Genomic DNA, 25,147 nt, shown 5'->3' on the forward strand with positions numbered 1-25,147 from the left:
ACCTGGCAGTTCACACAGTGAGGACACTAGGTTGTATCACAGCATGACAGGCAAAGCTTGCTGGACCATGGGTAGGAGAGAGCCCCTAGGGTAGAGACATAAAGAGACACTCCCTTTCTATTTATCTCTTATCATTCTTGAGTGTGCAAAAGGCTGGGGAGGAATTATGAGCATGCAAAAATGAAAACCACCTAGGACTGTCCCTCCAAGAGCCAGTGTAATAGGCACTGATGGATGGGCTGTTTTCAAATCACCACTTTGAATCTCTCTTCTGCATCCTCTCTGAGCCATGATCAAAGGACCAAGATTTCAAATTGTGAAGCAATTTTTTCCCAATGGCAGCATCTGGCTGCTTGGCAGGCGGCACCGGGAGCTGGGCCCTGCTGTGGGCGGCTGTCCAGGTCTGCCACATGGTGAGGCTGGGCCAGGCAGGGCACGCCTTGTGGGCTTCCCAGCTGCTCCCACAGGCGCCAAAGGACAATTGCTCTGTACAGGGCAAAGGGGCCTAAGAGCCTGGGCCTATCTGGGGGCTGAAGGGGGTGGGTCTGGAGAAAGCTGGCAGCCCCAGAGTGCCCCCAGCCTGCTTCATTTGCATGCATCTGTACTTTGGCCCAGACCCCTGAAGTCAGCTCCACATGCTTCAGGGTCTGGACAGGAGAGACTGGAGTGATACTGGACACCTCTCCAGTTAGACAGGCTGCCTGTGGGGACAAGGAAGGAGCTGCGGGGCAGGGAAGTGGGCCCCTGAGTGCATCCATTCACTGCAGCCATTGTGCCCCTGCCCAACACAACTGAAGCAGAGACAGGGGCAGCTCTCTGGCCACAGCTGTTTTAAATAAGAATAACAGGAATAAACTCAGTCAGCCCAGCTCTTCAAGTTACTTCCCACTAATTATGGCATATATTTACATTCACAAAATAGACGATTTTTAAAAACACCACCAGGGCCCCTTTATTGTGCAGATTGCACACCCCTATTTGAATTTCATAAACATTTAGTACTTCAAAGAATCTTAAAAGCTTGCTCTAATTACAATAAGCCTGGTTTGAAAAGACTGTGTGTTTGCATTGCAAATTTCCCACCAACACCAGCATTCATTTACAAAAATGCAATTAATATCACCCACACTCCAGGTAAGAAACCACTCGGTAGACTACAGACTGGGGCTGTGGTAGAGTCAGGGTTATCTAAGCCCCATGAACAAAGTCTCTGCTCAGTCCAGTGCCTTCCAACTGAGTCAGGCAATGAGTCGCCGGTACCCAGCAGAGGCAGCCTGACCCCAGTTCATCAGGTGTGTGAATGCTGCTGCTTTCCCAGGAAATGGGACTGTTTTCTGGCTTGGAGTTACCATACATGAAATGTCTTTCTTAAATAAACAACAACTATCAGGCAACCAATCACACACAGTGAAATAAGAATTATATGTAAAGAAGCTATGAGCCACCCAGTAATATCTGCATGGCAAATAAACATCACACGGCACTGGAATTTAAATTTAAGTGGGAAGCCTGTACTGGTTAGTTACCGACCCAGTGATTCTACTAAAGCTAACCAATCATCTTTTCTAAAAAGTACAAAAATTAAGATTTATCCTCAAATTCCGACTGATGTAAGAAAACATTATAAACCCCTGGGGTGTGGGGTGGAGCTGTGGGGTGATAATACACGGGAGTAGTCCTTTCTGTAGCAGAAACACTGTATCCATGCACAATGCTCCCAGACTTGGCAGACAGGTAACTGGGCCAAGAGACTGTCTCACATTTTAAACTGCATTCCTTTATCTGTTTGAACCACTTGTAACTAACCTGAATTACTTTCAAAAGATTTTAAATGTTATTTTTTTGATTGTGTGTCTGTGTACATGAGTGCAAGTGTCCTGGGGAGCCAGGGGCGTTTGATCCACAGAGCTGGTGCTACAAATACAGGTTGTGAGCCACCCAATATAGGTACTAGGATCTGAACTCAGGTCCTCTAGAAAAGTGGTATATGCTTTTTACTGTCAACCTCCAAGCCTCTCTATACCCTACTTTGAAATATGAGGGAGAGAGTTGGCTTTGGAGCTCTGTCACCACACAACAAATTAGAGGGTTCCTCTGTGGCTAAGGGTCTAAGCTCAGTTTTAAGCAGCTACTCCCTGGGCTGGGGGGTATAGCTCAATGGTAGAGTGTCCACTTGGTAGAGCATCTATTTAGCTAAAACAATGCCTTGAAACTACAAAACAACAAAAACCAAACCAAGTGTGGGAAAGGCAGTGTCCCTGTGTGTTTCCAGCCCCTAACCCTGATCTGATGTTCAGTGCCAGCTCTCCTAGGACAGCAACACTGTTTAATTAGCACACATGGGAATGGCTGTACCCTGTCCTGAGTTTTGCTAGCAAACACTACACCCAGTGATCCAGGAAAGAAAGCAGTTGAGGACTGGCCAGAGGGATTCTCCCAATTTGGTCAACTCCCAAATGAAGAGATTCTGGGTGGATTCTACAGGTTGCCACCATTCGAGATAATTTGTTCACCCTTTTCCTGGTTCATAAAATTCTCACATCTGCATGGTTAATAAATTAACCTTGCTTTTAATTCCTTAAAAAAATGGTTATTCAGAAATGGCTGTGCACACCTTTAATCCTAGCACTTGGAAAACAGAAGGTAGGTCTTTTTTTAGTTCAAGGCCAGCCTGATCTACATAGTGAGTTCTAGGACATTAAGATTCTACCTCTGGTGCACGCCTTTAATCCCAGCACTCGGGAGGCAGAGGTAGGCGGATCTTTGTGAGTTCGAGGCCAGCCTGGTCTACAGAGGGAGTTCCAGGACAGCCTCCAAAGCCACAGAGAAACACTGTCTCAAAAAACCAAAAAAAAAAAAAAAAAAAAAAAAAAAGAGTCTACCTCAAGCCAGGCGTTGGTGGTACACGCCTTTAATCCCAGCACTCAGGAGGCAGAGGCAGGCGGATCTCTGTGAGTTCGAGGCCAGCCTGGTCTACAGAGCGAGTTCCAGGACAGACTCCAAAACAATACAGAGAAACCCTGTCTTGAAAAAACAAAAACAAAAACAAAAACAAAAAAAACCCAAAAAACAAAAAACAAACACCAAAACCCAAAATAAGGTGAACATATGTAACATATTGTTATTTATAGTTCATGTAATTCCAAAAACACTGCAAAGAAAGGCATTATTAAGAATATAGATATAGGGAGGGTGGGGGAGGAGGAGAGGGAGAGGGAGCTGGGATTGACATGTGAAACAAGCTTGTTTCTAACTTAAATAAAAAAATTTTTTAAAAAGAGTCACTTGCGGGCTGGAGAGATGGCTCAGAGGTTAAGAGCACTGACTGCTCTTCCAGAGGTCTTGGGTTCAATTCCCAGCAACCACATGGTGGCTCACAACCATCTACAATTCAATCTGATGTATATATAATAAATAAATAAATCTTTTTAAAAAAAAGTCACTTGCAAAAAAAGAATATAGATAATATATATCCTAGTTTCTAAGATATAATCACTTACAATGATTTGGAAATAAAATAAAATATTAAATGTACATTGAAAAATTTTATTCCTGGCAACAAGATACATATCTGTACAACTACAAGTTTTTAAAATATTTACTGTATTTTGGGTTAGTCTTTAATCCCAGCACTTGGGAGGCAGATGTCAGGGGGATTTCTATGAGTTCTGGGGCAGCCTGGTCTACCATAATGAGTTCCAAGCCAGCCAGCCAGGTAAGGCCTCCCTCTCAAAAACATAAAAGAAAAAGATCTTATTTGTGTGTATATGCTCATGTATGCAGATTTATTATATTTTGTGCATGTATGTATGCATGTATGTATGTATGTATATACATGTGTGTGTGCAGGTGCCCTCATAGGCTAGAAGGGGGTATCACATCCCTAAAGCTAGAGAGATACAGATGGTTGTGAGCCACCTGTTGTAGGTGCTATGTTTTGAACCCTGTTGAGTCATCTCTCTAGCCCCCAGCTACAATGTTATATTACTTTCTCATTACTCCAAATAAGCTTAAGAATAAGGTTTCATCACATTAAGCCCAAATACGGACAGTTTGGGGCTGTAAGGTGAAAAACATACAGCTTTATTTATGTGAGTATTTAACAGGAGTACACTTGATACTCATGGAGCACCATTAGGACTGAAAGTAGAAACCTGAAACCCCCTCAAAGATACTAGCTTCATCTGCATTCCTTATTTGGTTAAGCCCTTAAGTTCACCTCCTCTGTAAATGTTACTTGGCTTAATTCTGCCCAGCCCAGTCCACTTGGGTTTGAGAGCTTAAGCTTCTATCACCTGCAGTTTCCACACCGTTGTTCTAGGTTCTGTCATTTGCTTTGTTTGTGGGTCTGAGAAACGGCAGCACGGGTATTTTTCCCATAGAAAACAACACAAGTTTGTCTTGCCTTACTGACCCAGGTCAGAAACTCTGAAAATGGAATTTCAACAGCAACCAAATGAGCAAATTAAGAGTCCTCCTGATTGGAGAAAAAGGCAAAATGGAGTGTGGCTGGGCACGGGGGTCTCTGTTGTAATTTACTGAATTCACACTAAGAAGAGAATTCGATAAATGAATTGCTAATACAAAGACTGTTTCAAAGGGAGCGTTAAACCTTCTGAAGCACCGAGAATGGCACGCACCTGCTGATTCCCAAGGATGGAGATGCTAAGAGCACAACCATCCTCACCAAGTCATTACAGAAGCCAGTGAGACTCCAAATGGCAGCTGATTCAAGTTGCCTTCTCTCCTCTGTCCTAACAGTTCCCAATGAATTTCCTCAGAAAGGTTAAGGACTCCCAACAGTGGTGCTGAATGAGTCACGTTTTCTATCACATTCACGCGAGTGCTCAATTTTAATCCTGTAAATCTGAATAGAACAGATAAGTATCTGGGCTCTTGGAGTAACATTTTAAGTCTGCACACCACCAGCCACACATCTGCAATCTAGGCCTCCTTATCAGGAGATATTACCAGGAGAGTCATGATCCAAGGCTCCCCTCAGGGAAAGCAGCTCATCCCTGAGTAAAAGGAGCAATTTTGTAAGCAAAGCCAAAAAAAGCCCCCAAAACAAAAAATCTGTCCCAGCACCTTTTATATAAATTTACATGCAAACAAAATGTTAGCTATGAGAAATCTTATTACCATTAAAACCCGCTGCTGTTTAGTTTGAAAGCAGTGAAAGTGGCTTCTTGTAATTATCTTATAGTTTCTTAAAACTTAGATAAATTACCTGTTTCCTGTCTTTGACAACAGGACTGTCAGACCTGACTCAAGGACCACTCTTAGGCTTATAACACAGCTTTTGATTTTCATAGTTCATATCTGTTTTTTGTACTATAGCCAGTTTTTTATCTTACCTTATAGTAGCCTCAAAAAATAAATTATATGCTAACATACACCTTTTAAGATTTACAGATGCATGCAGATCATGTGTGTGAGAGATTTTTGTTTTTAATTTTGATTGTTTTCAAAACAGGTTTTTTGGTTTTTTTTTTTGTTTGTTTGTTTGTTTTTCTGTGAAATCCTGGCTTACATGAACTCTCTCTGTAGACTAGACTGACCTCAAATTCAGAGACCCACTTGCCTCTGCCTCACCACCAGGCCCAGGGTTTCTCTGTATTGTTTTAGAGATTGTCCAGGAACTCGTTCTGTAGACCAGACTGGCCTGGAACTCACAGAGATCCGCCTGCCTCAGCTTCCCGAGTGCTGGGATTAAAGGTGTGTGCCACCAACGCCTGGCTAGCCATGCCTATATATTTTTTTAATAGTAGTTAGAAGGGGGCAACCAGGGTGCTGGTGCACATCTTTAATCCTAGCACTTGGAGGCACAGGCAGTCTGACCTCTTTGAATTTAAGGCTACCCTAAGTTACAAACTGAGAATCTGCCTTAAAAAAAAAAAAAAGAGTGGGTGTGAACAGCGCTGCCTGACATTTGTAATGGGTTACACCGGTGATTACAGTGAATTTTCTTCAACAAAAGCCACAATTTCTTTTGTGTGGGTGTGTGTGCAAGCACTGTGTCCAGAAACCAATGGACAGCCTCTGGTGTTTGTTACCCCTTAAGAGCCACCTATCTTGTTTTCTTAATTATTTAATTACATTTATTTGTTTGTTTCTTCTGGGAGGACAGCACACGTGGGAAGGCCAGAAGACAACTTGTGAGAGTTAGTTATCTCCCTTCTACCATGGTCACCAAGCTTGGTAGCGAACACTTTCACCCACTGAGCCATTCAGCTGGCCTCACCTCGTATTTGGGGTCAAGTTTCTCACTGGTCGAGAACTCCCTAAGTAGACTACGCTAATGAGTCAGTCTGCCCCAGGAATCCCCCTGTATCTGCCTCCCTGACACTGGCATTACAAGTGCATGTCACCACAGGTGGCTTTTTATATGAGTGCTGGACATCAAACTTGGGCCCTCATGCTTGTACCCCAAGCCCTTTCCTGGGCTATCTCCTCAGTCAGGGTTTCTCACGGGTTAGCTCTGGTGTGTGAGCAGTCCAAACTCACACCATTAAAATCCATCAGTAGTCTCCCTAGCGTAGTTCTTACTATTACTGTTGATATCACCAGAAAACCCTTTAAGTATTGGGCACCTGGCAAGTTCACTGAAATAGGGACAATTTTTTTTAAAATTCTAGTCTCCCTTTACACACTTTATCTTTGGCAATAAATAATGTCTATAGTTTTCCATGTCCAGACGGGTTCGGTGTTCATTGCCAACACGTGCTCTAGGTCCCAGGTGCAATCAAGTGCACACAGGACCTTTAAACGATGGTACTTCTCGGGAGCAGACCCTTAGCCTGGGTCCTACTGTATCGCCTCTTTCACCACAGTGCTGCTACACCACCTGTGTGAGCATCACCAGCAGGCTACAGGTCGGGGTAAGTCACACTTCAGTATTCTAACAAGTACAGTTTTGATCTTACCAATGCATTAAAAGATACTGAGGAAGGGCAGGTGATGGAATGCAGCTGGTAGAGTGTATACTTAGCCTAGCATGCATGGGATCCTGTGTAGCATCTCTAGCACCAAACAAGCTGGTATGGTAATATACCTGCAATCCTAGCACTCAGAGGTAAAGGTAGAAGGATCAAATGTTCAGGGTCATCCTTGGCTACATAGCAAGTTCAAAACCAGGCTGTGACACAGGTGAACTTGTTCAGGGTTATCTTTGGCTACATAGCAAATTCAACAGGAGAACTAGTTCAGGGTCATCCTTGGCTACATAACAAGTTCAAAACCAGGCTGTGGCACAGGAGAACTTGCTGAATGAAATCAAACAGGCAAGCAGGATTCTGAGGAAACCAGCAGGTGTTCACCTTCTAACAAATCTCTGAGCAGGCAGGTCTCTACAAACAGCCACCAGAACTTAGAAAGGTGGTCCATACAGCTTTCTCAGGCTGCCCTAAATGTTACTGCTATCCACATCCATTCAAGTTTCAGTGCTGATGGCATAATCAGTGTAACCTAGTCACCAAGGAAGAATGGAAAAGTTGAATAAATTTAATGTGCAAACTCCAAGGAATCTAAAACATACATTTTTCTCTAATCTACCCATTTGTTCCCACACTGGCTAGGCTTTTTTCTCCAGGACACATGCTCAGTGTTACAAACACGGAGAGTCTTAGGATGACAAACTTTGTGGCCCACAGGTTAAGCTGCCTGGACTCAGGGAGGTATATTGAAATTGACAGATCTGATTTCAAGCGCCAGGTCCCCAGTCTGAAGCAGTTTGTCCTTTGTCATCCCCAGGCCTGCCTTCTTAGTTGGATATGAGACAAATTCCACTTACAGCATGAAATCCATGTAAAGCACTTAGCCCACTCCTAGCACACAGCAGGCATTCAATAAATGGAAGCCACTCTGTGAATAAGGTCCCCTGGGGCCAGTCAGAGTCCAGAGGGGAGCTGAATACACGTCCCAATAATTATGACCCAGCATGGGAACTGATTAACCACAAAATGAAACAGGAGTAAGGGAAAAAAAAATCAATGTTATGCTTTAGTAAGGAAGGTGCTGAGAGAGGAAGTAGCTGGCTTGGTGACAGAAGAGGAAAAGACAAAGCTATCTAGATGAGCATGAGGGTGTGTAGGTACACAGAATGGGCAAGGAGGCCCAAGGGGCCCGCAAAATCCAGGAGGAACACAGCTTGGAAGCAGGTCATCGAGGGCCTTGAATGATACACTGAAGGGTACAAACATTTGAAGCTTCTTCTTGTAGACTGAGGACCAATCAACTGTCAGTGCTAGCGGCTTGTTTCCTGTGCTCCCCACTGAGTACCCACAAATTATATCTACGCCAGGACAGCCCTATCAGCAGGCCGGTGGCCCATACTGGGGTCACTACAGGGAAAGGGACACAGAGATGAAGGCACATCAGCAAGCCCCAAGAACCAAGGACAATTCAAGTGGCCCATATCCTGTGAAAGCAGGAAGGAAATGCTTTCTTTTTTGGTGTGTACAGGCCAGAGGGCATCCTCAGGTGTGGTCCCACAGGAGTCATCCACCGTAGTATTTTGAGACAGTCTCTCACTGGCCTGGATCTCACTAAGCAGGCTTCTCTGGCTGACCAGTGAAGTTCAGGGACCCTCTTATCTCTGCCTCCTCACACTGGCTTGACAGGCACATGCTACCACACCTGGCCTTTTGACACGGGAGTGGGAGATCACACTCAGATCCCTGTGTCGGTGTGGCTAACACTTCACTGAAAGAGGTATCTCTTCAGTCCAAGCATGAAGCAGTTACTGGCAAAGCCACTGGGTAGCCACTTAGACACTTAGAAAATCTTGAGGCACACAACTCTATCTTCATCCTGACTCCAGCTTCCATGATCCAGTGACAATCACAGGTCACTTGGCTTAAAGGAGTGAAATGCAGCAGAAAGGGAGCAGTGTCTCAAGTTTTGCACTGTGACTCCAGCCAACTGGAGTCACCCCCTGAGTGAGGGCTTGGACCCACCTACCCAGTCAGTGTGCCGCCCCTCACTCACAGGAACCAGCGGAATGACAGCCATGGTCTACTCACCCAGAATTTTACGAGGAAGAAGGCGTTTTGAGGGCCTTTTCCAAACAGTTCCTTCAAGCCACCTTTCTTTTCGGGAAATTTGTCATATATCTGACGAATGTCCACAGATTCAAGCAACGGGTCACTGTAAGAATGGTTGGCATGCCCAATATGCACGAAGAGGTGTTTGTTGTACTGCAAGAAACCAACGGAGACATTCCCATTACAAATGCTTTCACAGAACATGGCCTCACCTATGTGAACTGGAGAACAAGTAGGAATCATAAAATCCCACCTCTGAAGAGACACGTTAGAGCCTAGAGGAAAACAAGCATTGTTACTGATGGGCAAGGCCACGTACTTACTGAAAGCTCCTTAAGTAAATAAAACACCACAGTAACATCTCAACTACCAAACCAAGAAACAATTCTATTATCCAGTGTCACCTGACTCACCTGACACTGACATCAACACCCTTTGCATAAACCTTGTATGATTATAATTGCTAATAAAATCACCCACAATGCACTTTTAGCCCTAACTTTCCAAATAGGTGCTCCCTTCCTTTTGACAGAAATGAGAGTGCTGAGCCTCTGGGTCACCAGTCACCACAGTAACCCATATAAAATAACTTCTGTGTGTGCTAGTGGTGGTGGCACCACCTTTAATCCCAGCACTTAGGAGGCAGGGACTGGCCTCTGTGAGTTCCAGGTCAGCCTCCAAAGTAACACGGAAAAATCCTGTTTTGAAAAATCAAAACAAGCACACACTCCTGTATGAAGGACTAGTTGACACAGTTGAGAATAAAGTTAGGGTCATGAGGAAGGAATCTCCAAGGCCAAACAGGGGCAGTAAGAAAAAAGCATAGGTCAATTGGGAACAAAGAAACAAAGAGCTCAAATTCTATTAAGTCATTTATTAATCAAGGACAGTCTTTCTTCCCTTATGTGGTTATAAGACCTTATTTGGTTTGTTAGTTGTTTTGGAGACAAGAACTTAGTATGCAGCCCAGGCTAACCTGCAATTCGATATGTAGACTAAGCTGAACACACACATATCCACCTGCCTCTGCCCCCTAAGTACTGGGATAAAACATACTGTCACCACACCTGGTTTAAGATTTTGTCCATGGAATACAACGGGGTGTGTCCTGACCTCAACAATCATTTAAATATCACTAATGCCTCAATCCCACTCTTTTTTTTAAAGATGTATTTATTTATTATGAATACAACATCTTGCCTCATGTATGTCTGCACACCAGAAGAGGGCACAAGATCTCATTATGGATGGCTGTGAGCCACCATGTGGTTGCTGGGAATTGAACTCAGGACCTCTGGAAGAGCAGTCAGTGCTCTTAAACTCTGAGCCATCTCTCCAGCCCTCAATCCCATTCTTACTGAACTAGAATCTCTGAGAATTGAGGCCAGGCACAGGTCATTTTTAAAGTTCCTTATGAGGTCCAATGTGCATTCCAGCATGAAGCTACTATCTAGAAACCTGCATTTCCCACTTAGTCACGTGGCCCAGAAGTGCCCAGGAGAGTAGGGGGGGCTCCAAGAGAACTCAAGAAAACACAAGGGAGTAGGCCACCATCCCCACACTAAAAAAGTTTAAACCAATAACTTAACCAACTATGACCCTGAGTTAGACTATTATAGTTAATATTCAAATTGTTGAAGGCTTGGCAAATGCTCCTATAGATTTGCCCACTAGTAAAGAATGTGGAGTCTAGATTCAGCCAGTTCAAGGACAAAACCCTATACCCAACCCAATGTATACTATCTGTGGCAGTGACCTTGCCTTCCTAGTGTCCAAAGTGGTAACAATGATGGAATGAATCTCCCAGGGTTGTCAGAAGGTTTAAATGATGCCATACTTCAAAGTCTGTCATAGATCCCAGAGCCAATGAAAAGCAAGCACTCAAATGCTACTGCTGTCATTTTAAATGACACTCCTGAGATTCACAGTGAATAGATGCACTACTACAAAGAAGTAGTTTGGGGCCATGTATAATCCAGTTTCATCAACTCTAGAAAATATAGCCTGAGGGAGTGCTGGCTGCTACCCAGACTGCCATCCAAATGAAGAGCTCTGGCCATGACATTGAGAAGCAGAAGAATGGATGTCTCATCTGATGCCAGTATCCCATACATACAGAATACAACTAAAGACTAGGTAGATATCCTCTTTTGTATGGCCAAACCATCTCTTAGGCAACTTCCAAGTGCTAACTTTATCAAGGCTTCCAAGACTAGAGGATTCCAGATGAGATGAAAACAGGACCCTGTAGAACTCTTACATACACTCCGCACAGGGACCAGATAGATGCCTGGCAGTTTGGAGCTCAGACCGAGAACCCGTAGGCCTCTGTGGAAGAAGAGAGTGTGTCTACGTTCAAGGCCTGCAAAGTCCAAGGTAATGCCACTATATTAGGAAGATAAGGTCACAGGGAGGGGTATACACCTGTTCAGAGTCTGTCACACTATTTTCTCATTTTTATTTTCATGTGTATGTATGTTTCCTTGTGTGTATGCATATGCACCACATGCGTGCCTGGTGTCCACAAAAGTCAGAAGAGGGCACAGATTCCATAGAGCTAAAGTTACTACAGATGGTTGTCAGCTACCGTGTGGATACTGGGAACCAAACTCATCCTCTGCAGAAGCAACAGGGGCTCTTACCCAAGGCTCCGAGCCCAAGGCCATCTTCTCAATGACAAGAAAATAAAAACCAGAGAAAGATGTGGGGTACAGCGAAGGCTAAGGAACTACGAGTCTCTAGCCTGAAGTCTGAGTGGTCCCATTTCTGGCAGTTTTGCTGCCTCCTGTAGGCAGTGAATCATGGAAAAGAAAGGAGTGCAGCAGGGCCCTGGGGACACAGTAAATTGAATTGAATGCAGGCAACCTGCCTGAGCTCCCAGCTCTTCTGACTCACTGATGGCCCACAGGCTAGGGCAGAGTGGGAAGAAAGTTAATAGGCTTGAAGTCTTCTTGTTCTTGACATTGAAATGTCCCATGCAAGTGTTGGCGCTCAGACCACTCCTTGCCAAATGATCAAGAAGGTGAACAGAAGGGCAAACTTTATCATAGCAACAGGACCCAAAAAAGGATAGTCATACTATGGAAGTCTGTCCTTTGAGCCTAAGAGCCATTACCATCTTCATGAGAACAGCTGCAACTGCCCCCTGGACACTTTCAAGATCCAGTGTGTTGAGGTTTCTTCATGGAAGGAGGGAGTGGGGAGAGTCATCAGACCCCTACTTGAGATCTAGTCCCCCTTTCCTACTTTTTCCCAGCTGTACATAACTTTGCCTGAGCTGTACATGGCCTTGAGGTCTCTACCAAGAGTAAATGGAATGTGGCAGGTTAAATGAAAGGGGACCTCATTTATGCAGCGATGGGACAGTTGCCACTGATACTGAACTAACCTTTTTTGATTATGTGGCTTTTTTTAAGAGGGAGTCAACCACACAACTGTAAGCAACCCCTTACTCATAATCTATAAAGGAACTCAGTGGATTCACTGGTTCCCAAGGTGGACTTGAATGGATCCTTACTTTGTTTTGTCACTGATGTCTAACCTGGGGTTGGGAGACATTTGTCTTCATCTTCCCAAAACAGGTCCATTCAAGTTGAAACCATGGCACAAAGAAGGAGCCCTCAGAGCTTCCTGTGCACACTGGCAGTGTACTGCCTGCATAACAGAAGAGTTCCAGGATGGGAGGTAACTATTATAGGCAGATGGTGCTTGGCATAAAGCCTGACAGTCATGCAGCAGTGAATAACCTAGCAGCTAAGACCACTAATGGTCTGAATTACGGATATTCACATCATCCCGGAGTAGGAAAACAAATATTCATCACTCGAGAGCTAGGAGCAAGCAGAAGGTGTATATCAGGTTTAAATGTTGGAACTCAACCCTCAGAGTCAGCTGCTCAGGGGGAACTGAACCTCTTGCCTGTGTGGAAGTAGTGAGCTATGCTTTTCATATGTATGACCTCAGGTCATCCTTGTTGTAGTGGACTTCACATTCTCCTTATAGAGAAGAAAACAGGAGCTCAGAGCTGCACATCGTTGTCTGAAGTCACACACTCAGGAACAGGCCTGGAGTCAAGAACAAAGCTTGGGCATGGAGAGCCAGGCTGTGGGTGTCACAGACATTACCACTATCTTTCTGAGGAACCACCTATGTATGCCCTCCCAGATGTGCAGTCAACTGTTCCTGAAAGCTGAATCAAGGAGAAAAGCTGAACAGCATTTCCCAAGTCCGTGAAATTAAATTAGAATTCTAGATCAAGTCACAAGTGCAATAGACCGAGTCTTCAAAGGGTTCTATTTGGAGGATGTGACCTCTGTGCCCGGAAAGTTGAAAGGAACAGAGAAGCTGGAGCTGTCTCTCCAAGACCATGAACATGAAACTAAATCCTGGCCAGTGGTGTCTGCAGGCTTTATTGCTGCCAAGGAGTGACTTTGTTTCTAAGAATACAAAAGACCAAAGAAGGTGTCCTGGAGACAACAGCATGAAACAAATTGACCTCGCTTTCCCTTCAACGCAACCTGGACAGGTCAGGAGTCCTCTGGCTGCAAACCCAAAGGGCAAAAGGAACAAAACAACCTGATGAGCTAGTACCTAAGTATAAGTGAAATCGAAACTCCAAAGACCACTGGGTGAGGCTGTAACTGCTTCCTACAGGAGTAGGGATGGGCACTGCCCTACTAGCTGCCTCCTCTCAAGAAACCCAAGGTATGGTGATCTTGCCCAAAAGGTGGCACATATATCAAACCAGAGCAGGAACACTTTCAAAAGGAAGTAGCTGCCAAGAAATGACCTGTGACTGGGCCCAGGACTGGGGTAAGGAAGGACAGAACTTTCCTCTGACCACTACATGCATGCTATGCCACACATAAATCATAGACACAAAAAAATTAAAAAGAGCCGGGCATTGGTGGCCCATGCCTTTAATCCCAGCACTCGGGAGGCAGAGGCAGGCGGATCTCTGTGAGTTCGAGGCCAGCCTCCAAAACAATACAGAGAAACCCTGTCTCGAAAAAACCAAAATAAATAAATAAATAAAAAGAAAAACTTTTTTTTAAGAAATAAAGTTTCCTAGGTACTTAACAGCTATAAAGCCACCCAAATATCATGGGCAACAACAGAAAAGGTATCTACTCTTAATTTTCTCCATAGATTTTAGAGGAGCAACCACCTGCCTACCATCTACCATGTACCAGGCACCGAGCCAGGAACACTAAGCCATGAGCAAACACTTCAAGTTGCTTTCCCTCAAAAAAACAAAAACCTGTGCGGAGACTGTGTGCTGCCAGCTGACTAGTTTATGATTCTGTGATCAGAACCACAGTGCCCTCCTGAGCAAGCACTAGTGCACAGACTGGCACTGAGAACATGAAGACATCGAAGACTGTCTCCTTCGCCTCTCCTGCACATCAGTTAAGCCTGTTCTTTTCATAAAATAACTATGGGGCCTAAGAGATGACTCAGCATCCGCTCTCCTTGGGAAGGACAGAGGCTCGGTTCCCAGCACCTGCATGGCGGTTCGCAGTCATCCGTGACTCCAGCTCCTGGCATCCAGCCTCTGAGGGTTCTTCCTGCTTCCATGTGTACCATGCACACATGCAAAATAAAAACTAAATAAATCTAAAACCAAAACAAAACCCAAGCCATGTATCCTCCAACATGAATCATAGTGTCTTTCATTAATGAGAACTATGTGCACTGAATCTACCCAAAAAATGTAAATGACTTGATAAACCTAAACCATACGCACCAGTTACCCATTTATACAGGAGCAGAGTCCACATTCAGACACAGGAGGCTTCAGAAAACTGGCCTTCCCTGAAGTTTTTTAGTAGCCATAGGATACATTTCCCACAAACAGCAAGGGCTGGGCTCAGAGGGACCTGGCCAGTAACTGGGTCAAGTAAGATGTGGGCTATGGGCTCTTGGAGAGGTGGTAGCAAGGAAAATGGTACTGAGAGATTTCTCTATCGAACCATCCAGAGAATGTTCTACAGTTGTACTAGAAATGCGGTGCCTGTGTGCATGTGGAACGCCCAAAAGGGTAGGCTTGTGTAGACACAGAAAAGTTGGACAGATGCAAACAGAGGCAACCACATACTCTTAGGGACAGTTTCCAAGACAGAGCTAACAGGTCACATTGCTATATGAAAAATAAAACTGATTTGTAATGTGAGTCAAATGAGAATTAAACCAGAAATTCTGATAAACTACACTGAGGGGTTAAAAGTACAATGAAAGCAGGTATTTTATAATTAAAATATGCTAAATATAGAGAGCTAGATCCTATTCTCCCATAGTAAGAAGTCAATGAGGATTTTCAAACAAATCATGAACAAGGGCTCTTCAAAAGTGTGAAGACCAGAGATCCATCACCAGTGGAAGAAGAGAATGGACTCCTAAGCATTCTGTACGTACACACACACACACACACACACACACACACACACACACACACACAGATAATAAATTACATCTTAAAAGATACAAAGAAGTGGTTACGAGGGTTGTGCAGAACTATCGCTAGTAAGAAGGTCTAGGACGTGAGGAGACACTGGGCGGCATGTGTCTGCTCACCTTATGGGCCATGTGGTTCAATCTGCGTTAGCTTAAACAAACAGTCCATGAAACTACTATGGAACACTGGGGTAGAGAGGGGAGGAAAAACCATAAAGGAAACCAAAGTATGACTTTCAGGATGTTTATTCAATACTGGCTGCAAGTTCCCCATGGGTCAGACTGCAAAGGTCTCTATGGTTCAAGACAGTCACACAGGAGTCAGGGTGACTGGGACCCCCAGAAAAGGCAAATCCACTTGAGACTTGCGGAAGTCCTTAGCTCCTCTTTCCACTGCTATGATTTTAGCTATCTTCACTGTAGTCACCAAGAGCCTGAAAGGGTAAGTAAATCCTTAATTTTCACAGAACAGGAAGTGGGGAGGTGTAACAAAGGACCTTCCTCCTGCCTGAAGCAAGGCTTCTGTCGCTCCATTTGCTCCTTGCTGCTAAGGGAAACCACGGGGGAATGAAGAAACCTGGACCCTGGTGTCAGCTGAGATGCGGGTCTGGATTTGTTGCTGATTCCATCCCCTTCCTAGAAGAACCTTCCTCCGGCTGTGGCTTTCAGCCCCTCCACCCCAGCTGCCTCCATTCTAAGGCAGTGCCTGTCCAGAGGATTAAGTGAGAGAAAGGATCTGTCACAAACGCCGTTGATCCCATAACTGGGACATTTCTCTGCTTGGGCTGAGATAATCTGAAGTAGTGCATTTCCTCGGACAGCAACAGCACAGTTTTAACTGTCTTAAAACAGGAATGGAGGGTGGGAAGTTCCAGACTCATCAGGGTGAGTCCACTGTCAGGAAGTTACCATCATTACTGGGTGAGGTGACATTTGTGACCTAGTCTCTGAATTTCCCTCAGACTAGCAGACTCCAGCACTGGAGGGAGCACAAAAGGTTTGCCCTCTAAAATGACATGGAGTAGCTGTACCCAATCCATGACAAAGAGGAATAGAAACTCTCCCCATGATTATGGGGCTTCACTGTTTTCTCTTCCTCCCCACCCCAAACAATAGGACTGATATTTAAACCTCTGTGGCCTGACAGCTGCACTTTGCTATGCAACCTGAAGATGGCGATCTTCTCCTAAACTTCTCCCAAAAATTCCAAGTATTTGAAGAACTTAGTAAAACCTTGAAAAATGACTGCTGTCAAATAATACCAAGAGAAAAATTATAATCCACTTAGGAATTTAAAGAAACGGACACAAATAACTCATGTCAAAGGATACTAATGTCTAAGCTAAATCAAAATGAGGACAAATCACCTGCATTTGCTTCCTGTCACGCTCTAGCTTGGACTGTCTATCCAGGCATTCTCAGGGTGACCTGGGCAGCCTTCAATGGCAAGAACTTATAGATTCAGCAAGGGGATTGCACAGCCTTTATGCAGCTGCCAGGGAGAAGATGAACCTGCTAAGAGTTTCCCCCTGAGCCAAGCACCAAGGGTGCTCTATCCCTTTACTTCTGGGATGACATACCAGGATGCCTCCTTCCTGCTTCCCAATTCCACCCAGTGCAGCTGAAAAGATACAATGGCTGAGTGCAGGGCGGCCCCTGGGAAGGCAAGCAGGAGGGGATGCTGACCCGCCAAAGAAAGCAGATGGAGCCTGGCCGGGTCTCTGTGAAATGTCTATAAAACCTGCATTTCCAGATGCTTTCAATTGCCTCTTCCCCAAAGGCTAATGAAGAAAGAGGGGGGAGTTCCCAGACCAGCTCAGAGAATAAAAACCACCCAGCAGACAGGCTGCAGTCATGGGAAGCCGTGTGCTGGGTGTGGGACAATTTAGCATCATTCAGAGTAGCAGGAGCTGAGGGACTGCACTGCGCCTGGGCATCACACAGAGCGTGGATGCTACCTCATCTCTCGGGTCCTCCCGGAGGACCACAGGGAAAACCTAGGAAACAACCACCTGGGCCCAGCCAACCACCAAACGAAGTCACAGCACCCCTCCAAGCCCTGGAAAGTTAAATGCACTTTGGGACCATGCATCCTAAGGATGTTAAGGATGCACAGGTAGGAATACACAGCTATTGTAGAACTGTGCGACCTGGGCACACTGCATATTAGTCTTTCTGGGCTGTGTCATCTGACCACAAGATGACACACCTGGTTGGGTCACCTCCAGGGGTCAATGTGAAGGTCAATGAAAGAGAGCTGCTACACAATCTGACCAGTCAGCCACACGCCTCGTGAGACACAGTAACTTAGCAGCGCCTACCCAGTCTGGAAACTTCATATTTGACCAACTACCCTGCTTCAGCCACCCTAGAAATCAACTCTAAACTCTACATCTCCAGTCCACACCCTGTCTTCAACCCTCCGCCCTCCTGCCACACAAAGGCTCCTAGACACTAATTTTTTTTGACTTGTTCTGATGACATTTCCCCGAACCCAACCAACGTCAGAACTATGGTCTGACAAAGGAATTTTACTGGATCTGGGAATTTAAGACTTTGCAGAAGCTATAAAGATAAGAAAATTAAATCATTTTTGTGCCTATGTTGGTCCAACTACTTTACTGGAAGGAACTGGGTTATCTGAGAGGATATCAGTGGGACATCACCAAGAGCTGGGTCAGAGGCCCACAGTCTCCTGTAGCAGAGAACTCAGGCTCCCTCAGGCAAGGAGGGCTGCTGACTCACCCCATAGCCCAGGGTCCCACGCTCCAGATGCTCCCAGCCACTTAAGAGATAAGGAACAGAAGCCAGGCATTGTCAGATCCCTAGCCTGGGCCACCCTTCAGCAATTTCCACCTAGCAGAACACAAATGTCTGGACTTTGCCTGCATCCTCCACACACCAATCTATGAACTAACTGTCCATCCTGATCCTCTTTCTCCCCCATTTTCAGGCAGTGTGGGGGAAGGGCACTTGTCCAGCCAGAGACCTCCCAAGATATTAGTAATTTGTTGCTTGGACTTTCCCTAAAATGCCTCAAGCCATTGCTTTTGATTTAAAGTTCAAATGGCCAATCCTTCCATCCATCTATGAACTGTTTCCAATGCTGCATACACTCTCTGAGGCCGGGTCCCAGTACCAATGTCAGTATCTTGTTTAGTTTAAGGATGACAAGAAAATGCATTAGGAGCTTCTTACCCTGGTCCATGGCTCTTCTACATTCCATCAGCATCCTCAGCCATCCCAGGTACCCTCCGCCCCTTGCAGCTGGCTACTCCCCAAGGCTTTGTTCTCACTACTCACCATCTGGCCCTAATTCCCATTGTAGTACTTTAAGACCAGGTCGAAAATCATTTGGCAATGTTTGACTTGCCTAAAGACAGCATCAAAATATAATTAACATAGTCAGCTATTCAGAGACCCTGCTGTGCTCACACCAAAACCTGGAAACTGAGGCTCACACACACTAAGATGCCAAGGAATCTTATCTTTGTATGAGATACAGATGTCATGAAAGCGAGGCAGCAGAGTTGTGAGGACATTCTTTATTTCTCTGGCTTCACAGAACACTGAGCTATAAAAGGCCCCCAGGAATGCTACTCCAGCTCTCCACCCAGTCTTGCTCCTAGAGCTCACACTTAGGAGGTAGAACGTCTAGTACAGTGCCGACAGTGTAGCCAGTAAGTGCTAGTGATGACCACCCTGCAGGCACACAAACAGGCAGGCTCAGGAGGGTTTTGCCTGGTCAGGCATGGTCCAGTACCGCAGAGTTGGACCATGTGTCACCTCCTCTCCCAGTGTCCCTTCTCTAACATAACACTCACCTAAGCAACCCTACTCATTCTCTGCTCCTGCTGGCATGCAGAGCACAGTGGACATGAAACATGGAACCTAGATAGTGACAAGGAGGGGATGTGCTGGACCTGAGTAGAGAGGCGGCATACCATTAAGGGACCGTCTTTGTTTCTGGAGTGGGTTGAGGGTGGGGGCTGAGGAACCATCCAGGCTTTACCAGGCACACACAGGACACCACACACAGCTTCCTACTATGAGATTCTGTGTATACAGGAAGCAGCTGCCTACATCCCCCCTCCCCCGCCACTGGGCCCCAATCCCAGGACTGGTCCTTTAAATTGTCCACATCCATGGAGAAGCTTGCACTTCACACTTTGATGCACGACACGGAAACCATGTAGAAAGTGTCTTTTCAAGCACTCCCAACCACTTCTAAAGCAGTCTTTGTTATTTAGGTTCTTCCTTCTTTTCTTCACCCTCTGCTGTTTTTCTCTTCACTTCTAGTGGAGCCAAAGGTAACAGAGGGACTGCCTTGCTGATTTTCTACCAACATAAACAACCACCAAGTTGGGGAAATGCTGCCATCTGCTGCATGCAGGACCTGGCGCCAGCAGGGGGCGTCAGCCATTTATTATTCTTCCATTAGTTCCTCACAGCCTTGGGCCATGAACACAGGCTATTCCTCAGACATAAATGAACCAGACAGCCTTTTGGTCACAATCTCAGGACTCGGAGTCAGCTGACCTGGATATGAGTCCCATCTTGAGTATCAGTTGGCAGTCTAACATGAGGCACACTACTTCATAAGAGTTAAATAAGCTAGCATATAGTGTTGGCACATAGGAAAGGTTAAAGAGGGATTGGCCAGAACTGCTACTGGAACTAACACTGTCCACATGACAGTGGCAAAACTGAGACGTCCTTAGTGATGACAGCAGCATCGTGCGGTGAGCCAGTGGGGTTTCAAGAAAGGCTGGTACAGAGTGTACAGCCCTGTACCAGGGAGACAGGCTGGGTTCCAGGCTCTTGGGCTTTGCTGTTAGGCAGCTAAGCAATCGTGACACAGATGACCAGGGTTCAAAGCTACCTATGGTCAAGCCTCTTATTCAGGAAGAGGTAGACTGACCTACTTTATAAATGAATTCCCCAGCACCGTGTCTGGCTGCTTCACCTCTCTTCACTCTCACTACCTCTAAGTTCTCCTTTAATCCCAACACTCAGGAGGCAGAGGCACGTGGATCTCTGTGAGTGAGGCCAGCCTGGTCTACAGAGAGAATTCCACAACACAGAGAAACCCTGTCTCGAAAAAAAACAAAAACAAAGAACTAATAAATGAATAAATAGATGGATAAAAGATTTATTTCACTTCAATCATGCATGCATGTGTGTCTGTGTGTAGGGATGTACGCATGAGCGCAGGCGCCTGCAGACTCCTGCTGAGCTGCCTAAAGTGGGTGTTGTGAACTGATCTCATCTTCCGCAAGGGAGAAAGCCCTGAGCCATCTCCCCAGCCCCTACTGAGGATATTTCACCACCTCAGGGTTTAAAGTAGCCTACATTGCTGCAGAGGAACACAAGAAATATACATGCAAGTAGATATGGAGCAAAGATCTAGACGCTCCAACGTTGACATTTAATTTGGTTAAGGGCCCAGAATTACTGGTCACTTTGCTGATTTCCTTATCAAACTAATGTGATTAATGTTTTCATGTTAAATTTTAACTAAGTTATTTCCAAATGTCTCTAAATATACCAGCTGAGTATTTTAAAATGACCATAACTTTACTATCTTAGAACAAAAATACAGTGAAATTAATGTCTCGGAAATCACACAAAGTCTCAAGAGCCAAAGAAATCATCCACATGTTTCAAATTTTTCAGCCTAATCTTGATTCTGAAGCAGCACTCGGGCCTGTCAGGGGGCAGCACTGAGTATTTATTTGCCTAGTGAATGGTAAGTGAGGTCATTGCAAAGGCTGCCACTTCAGACATGGTAAGATGCTTTAAATATCTGGACTAATTCCCTTTCACTTCAAGGAGTCAACTACCACTTTTCTCTTCCAGCACAGAGACCACAGTTTGGGCCTCATGTTTCCACTAATATTGAAGATGCACAACTTTCACCCTGCTACACATGTAGCCCAGGCTGACTTGCAATTCATTACCGATCCAAGAACAATTTTAAACTCCTGATCTGCCTATGTCCACCTCCCAAATGCTGGGATTATAAACTCAGACTACCAAGTTCAGGTTATGTGAAGGTTGGATCAAACCCACATAGAGGGCTAGGCAAGCACTCTACCAACTGAGCCAACCCCCATACATTCATCTGTATACATTTAACAGCAAAATGGATGTTCTAAGAAATGGTGTTTGAGACACACTAGGTAACACAAAATTATTATATAACTGATATAATTTTAAAGGTGAATCTGATATAAACATCTCATGTCAGAAACATCAGATACATTAGGAAGCATCTTCATTGTCTGAAACTATATGCACTTTCTTTCTGTTGAGATGCTGTGGGCGGAACCCAGGGTCTTGCATGCTCATACTAAATAAGCCCTCTCTCACTGAACTACATCTCTAACCTTGAAACTAGACATTTTGTTTTGTTTTGCTTTTGTTTTCATTTTTCAAGACAGGGTTTCTCTGTGTAATAGCCCTGGCTGTCCTGGAACTTACTCTGTAGATCAGGCTGGCCTTAAACTCACAGAGATCCACCTGCCTCTGCCTCCCAAGTGCTGGGATTAAAGGTGTGCACCACTACTGCTTAGCTGAAACTAGGTATTTTTAAACTAAAGATCAGGTAACATTTTTAGAAAGATTTTAGTTTTCATTTCCTTTCTGCATGCATATGTCTTGAAGGCACATGCCCTTGGGGGCCAGGAGAGGGCAACAGATCTCTGGAAGCTGCAGGTGGGTGAGTTCTCGAAACTTTAAAATGTGAGGAGAGACAGTCTACATTGGCACTTAGAGGTCTCTGACATACTATATTTAGTTGGCCCTTAGTGTCCTTCCTTTTTATTTAGTTTGGGACCTCAGTCTATGGGATGGTGCCACCGACATTCCCTGAAGAGTGCAGTATGAAACTATTTAAAATGAGAAATCCATGACACAAAGAAATCCTGTCTTGAAAAACCACAGAGGGAGGGAGATAAGGAAGAAGGGGAAAAGGGAGGGGAAGGAAGAAAGAGAGAACAGTACAGGGGAGTGTGTGTGTGTGTGTGTGTGTGTGTGTGTGTGTGTGTGTGTGTGTGTGTGTGTGTAGTTTATAAGGGAATTGAACATCTGTGGCTTTGGGGATGTCCGCCCCAGACTGAGGAACCATGGTCAAAGAAATTTGATGTATGTTCATTAGGCAGATTCCAAACACCAGCAATAGGGTACAGGGGGAGAGACAGAGGTAGGCAGTTCAGGGGTCCTTCATTGATGGTGGGATTTATAGCCGTGATGAGAGGACACTTCAGGAGAGGATGTAGTCTGCTCCTTCTGTTTGCCAACTGTATAACTTAAGGACCTGGCCTCAGTTCCCCCCTCTGCAAAGTGAGGAAAACAGAACCATCTAAAGGGGCACTGTAGGGACAGAATCAACAGCAAAGCACTTGGGAACAAACACAAGATGCAGGCAGGAGATGGTCAGGCTGGCCTCCAGGCAGAAACAAGACTGATCTACTATCATCACAACGCCCCCATCAGTGTGGGTTAGTCCAGCAAGCTGTTCTTTCCAGACAGACTCCACCACTGGAGAAGAGTAGACCATGGGACTGTGTCCTTGCTCTGGTCTCAAGATCATCTTCAGTTTCTGTTACCCACTTTACTTCCTTGTCCCCTAACTCTGGAGCAGTCCTATTCTCTAATAGTCCCCAGGGTAGCAGGTACATCAAAGAGCCCTACATGAACTCGCCTTGGGCACCTCTGCACCCATCCAAGCTGAAGCTCAGAGGGTTACCTCTAATGTTCAGCATAATGTTCACTTTATGACAAGATGTGTGTGCTCACCTCTGTCTATCGTCTGTTGGCCTGCCTGCTACCCCCTCTCAGTGTGTGTTTCAGACAAGGACTGAGCCCTGGCTGTCCTAGAATTCACTATATAGACCAGCCTGGCTTCAAACCCACTGAAGTCTGTCGGCCTCTGTGTGTACCAACATGCCTGGCCTATGACTCTTTCTCTGAATGAGAGCAAGACCCACAGCGAACCCTGGAACCACATGTCTAGCATGGTCCCCAAAGAGGTCAGTGCCAGGAGATAGATTGTGGAAAGGAGTTGGTGAGGATCCCAAACACTAACTCATGATTGCTTCAATTGCTGCCTGGGGCTCACCCACACACAGATGCAACTCTCACACTCACAGCCAAGGAGTGGGCGTGAACAAAGGGTACCGGCTTATGGGGTAGGGAAGAAGGGAAGCTCACATATGCATGGGATGCTGTGTACAAGATGGAGTGGGTGGGGAAGGAAAAGAAGAAAATGACAGAGTTCAGATGCCTGTGTTTCTGGTATTTACAATATGATAAGGCATTGTGGTCTATAGTAGCTGTCAGAGTACCACCATTAATTCTGAAGATTTTTGGGGGGGAGGGATGAACCCCACAGACTTAGATGTGCTGGGTAATATGATGGCTGACAGTTTAGGCTTTAGTGTTTTAGAATGAATCTTTAATCTAGAGATATTAACTATATAACCAAAGAAGTTACTAATCCATTGTCATTTATCTAATTGTGTTCAAATACGTTATATCATATTAGCCACATAAATATTACCTGTTGTTAAATTCATGAGACATAAGCCGGTACTCCCTGAAGCTTGTGGCCCAAGCAGCAATAAACACCCACCTTTGAAACTAGAGCTATCTGCCAAAAGTGTCCTTCTCCCTGGGTGAAGAAGGGCTGCCTGGTTGTTCCATGTGTGTTTCACGCAGGACATTTCACACAGGTGTAAGGGAAAAGAGGTCCACAAGGGACAGGCCACAGGTTGAAGAAATGAGCAGGCATGGAAGCACCCTTTGGGCATACTCACCGAGTCTGGGTCTCTCTGCTGTTCAAGGAAAGCTGAAAATTCCACCAGGCGAAGCTTGGTTGTGCCAATGGAACGGCCCTGCCAGGCAGGGACCGAGGGAGCTGGAGCTGATGCAGGCTCAAACCCTGAAATGACAATTGTCAACCTTTACACAAGTTCACACACACCTCCTCCTAGACCTCCATGGGGCAAAATTCCGAACACGGAGGACCTAGAAGGAAAGGACAACTCCCTCCACTCAGGCAGTGTGGCAGCTAAGTGGACTGCATGAGGCTCACCATGAAGACAGCCTCAGCTAAAGAGGACACTGGGATGGTCAATGGTTAATGTCCACTGTCAGCTTGATTAAATTTAGAATCACTATGGTAAAATATCTATGAGGTTTAACTTAAGAAGAGGGAAGTGTCACCCTGAATGTGCAGAATGCCACCTCACAGCAAGGGTCCTGAACAATGTATAAAAGAAACAGGGAGTGGAGCATCAGCATCCGTCTCTCTGCGGATATGAAGTGACCAGCTGTCTCACACTCCTGCCACCCTAGTTCACTGTCACCATGGACTATACCCTCAAACTGTGAACCCAAACAAAACGTTCCTCTTTTCAGTTGCTTGTATTGATATTATGTCAAAGCCACTAATACAGGCAGGTAATCTTGGGTAAAGAGGGCAGGCTGGAGAACAAGTTAAGAATGGCCAAAGCATCTAAGGAAATGCTTGAGGAGTCATCCCGTGAAGCATCCTGGCTTGGTACATTGGGTCCTGCCATGGTGCATTGCTTCTATTGACTCATCTTCTATCTCAAGACTGTGAACATTCCCTCAGGACACTCCAT

The 25,147-nt window shown here is 45.3% G+C and overlaps 1 protein-coding gene across 8 annotated transcripts in view; it reads right to left on the reverse strand.

The window, feature by feature from the left end:
• The window catches only part of Tead1 (TEA domain transcription factor 1), a 224,254-nt gene that overhangs the window by 22,254 nt on the left and 176,853 nt on the right, over nt 1-25,147 (reverse strand). For all 8 annotated transcript variants that reach the window (XM_040756225.1, XM_040756235.1, XM_040756232.1 and 5 more), the window contains 2 exons: nt 24,317-24,441; nt 9,024-9,197 (listed from right to left, as the gene is read on the reverse strand). In XM_040756225.1, the coding sequence (XP_040612159.1) occupies nt 9,024-9,197; nt 24,317-24,441 (299 nt within the window). The remainder of the gene's footprint in view (nt 1-9,023; nt 9,198-24,316; nt 24,442-25,147) is intronic.

This window comes from Mesocricetus auratus, unplaced genomic scaffold, assembly GCF_017639785.1.
Source record: "Mesocricetus auratus isolate SY011 unplaced genomic scaffold, BCM_Maur_2.0 Super-Scaffold_4256, whole genome shotgun sequence".
Taxonomy (NCBI): Eukaryota; Metazoa; Chordata; class Mammalia; order Rodentia; family Cricetidae; genus Mesocricetus; species Mesocricetus auratus.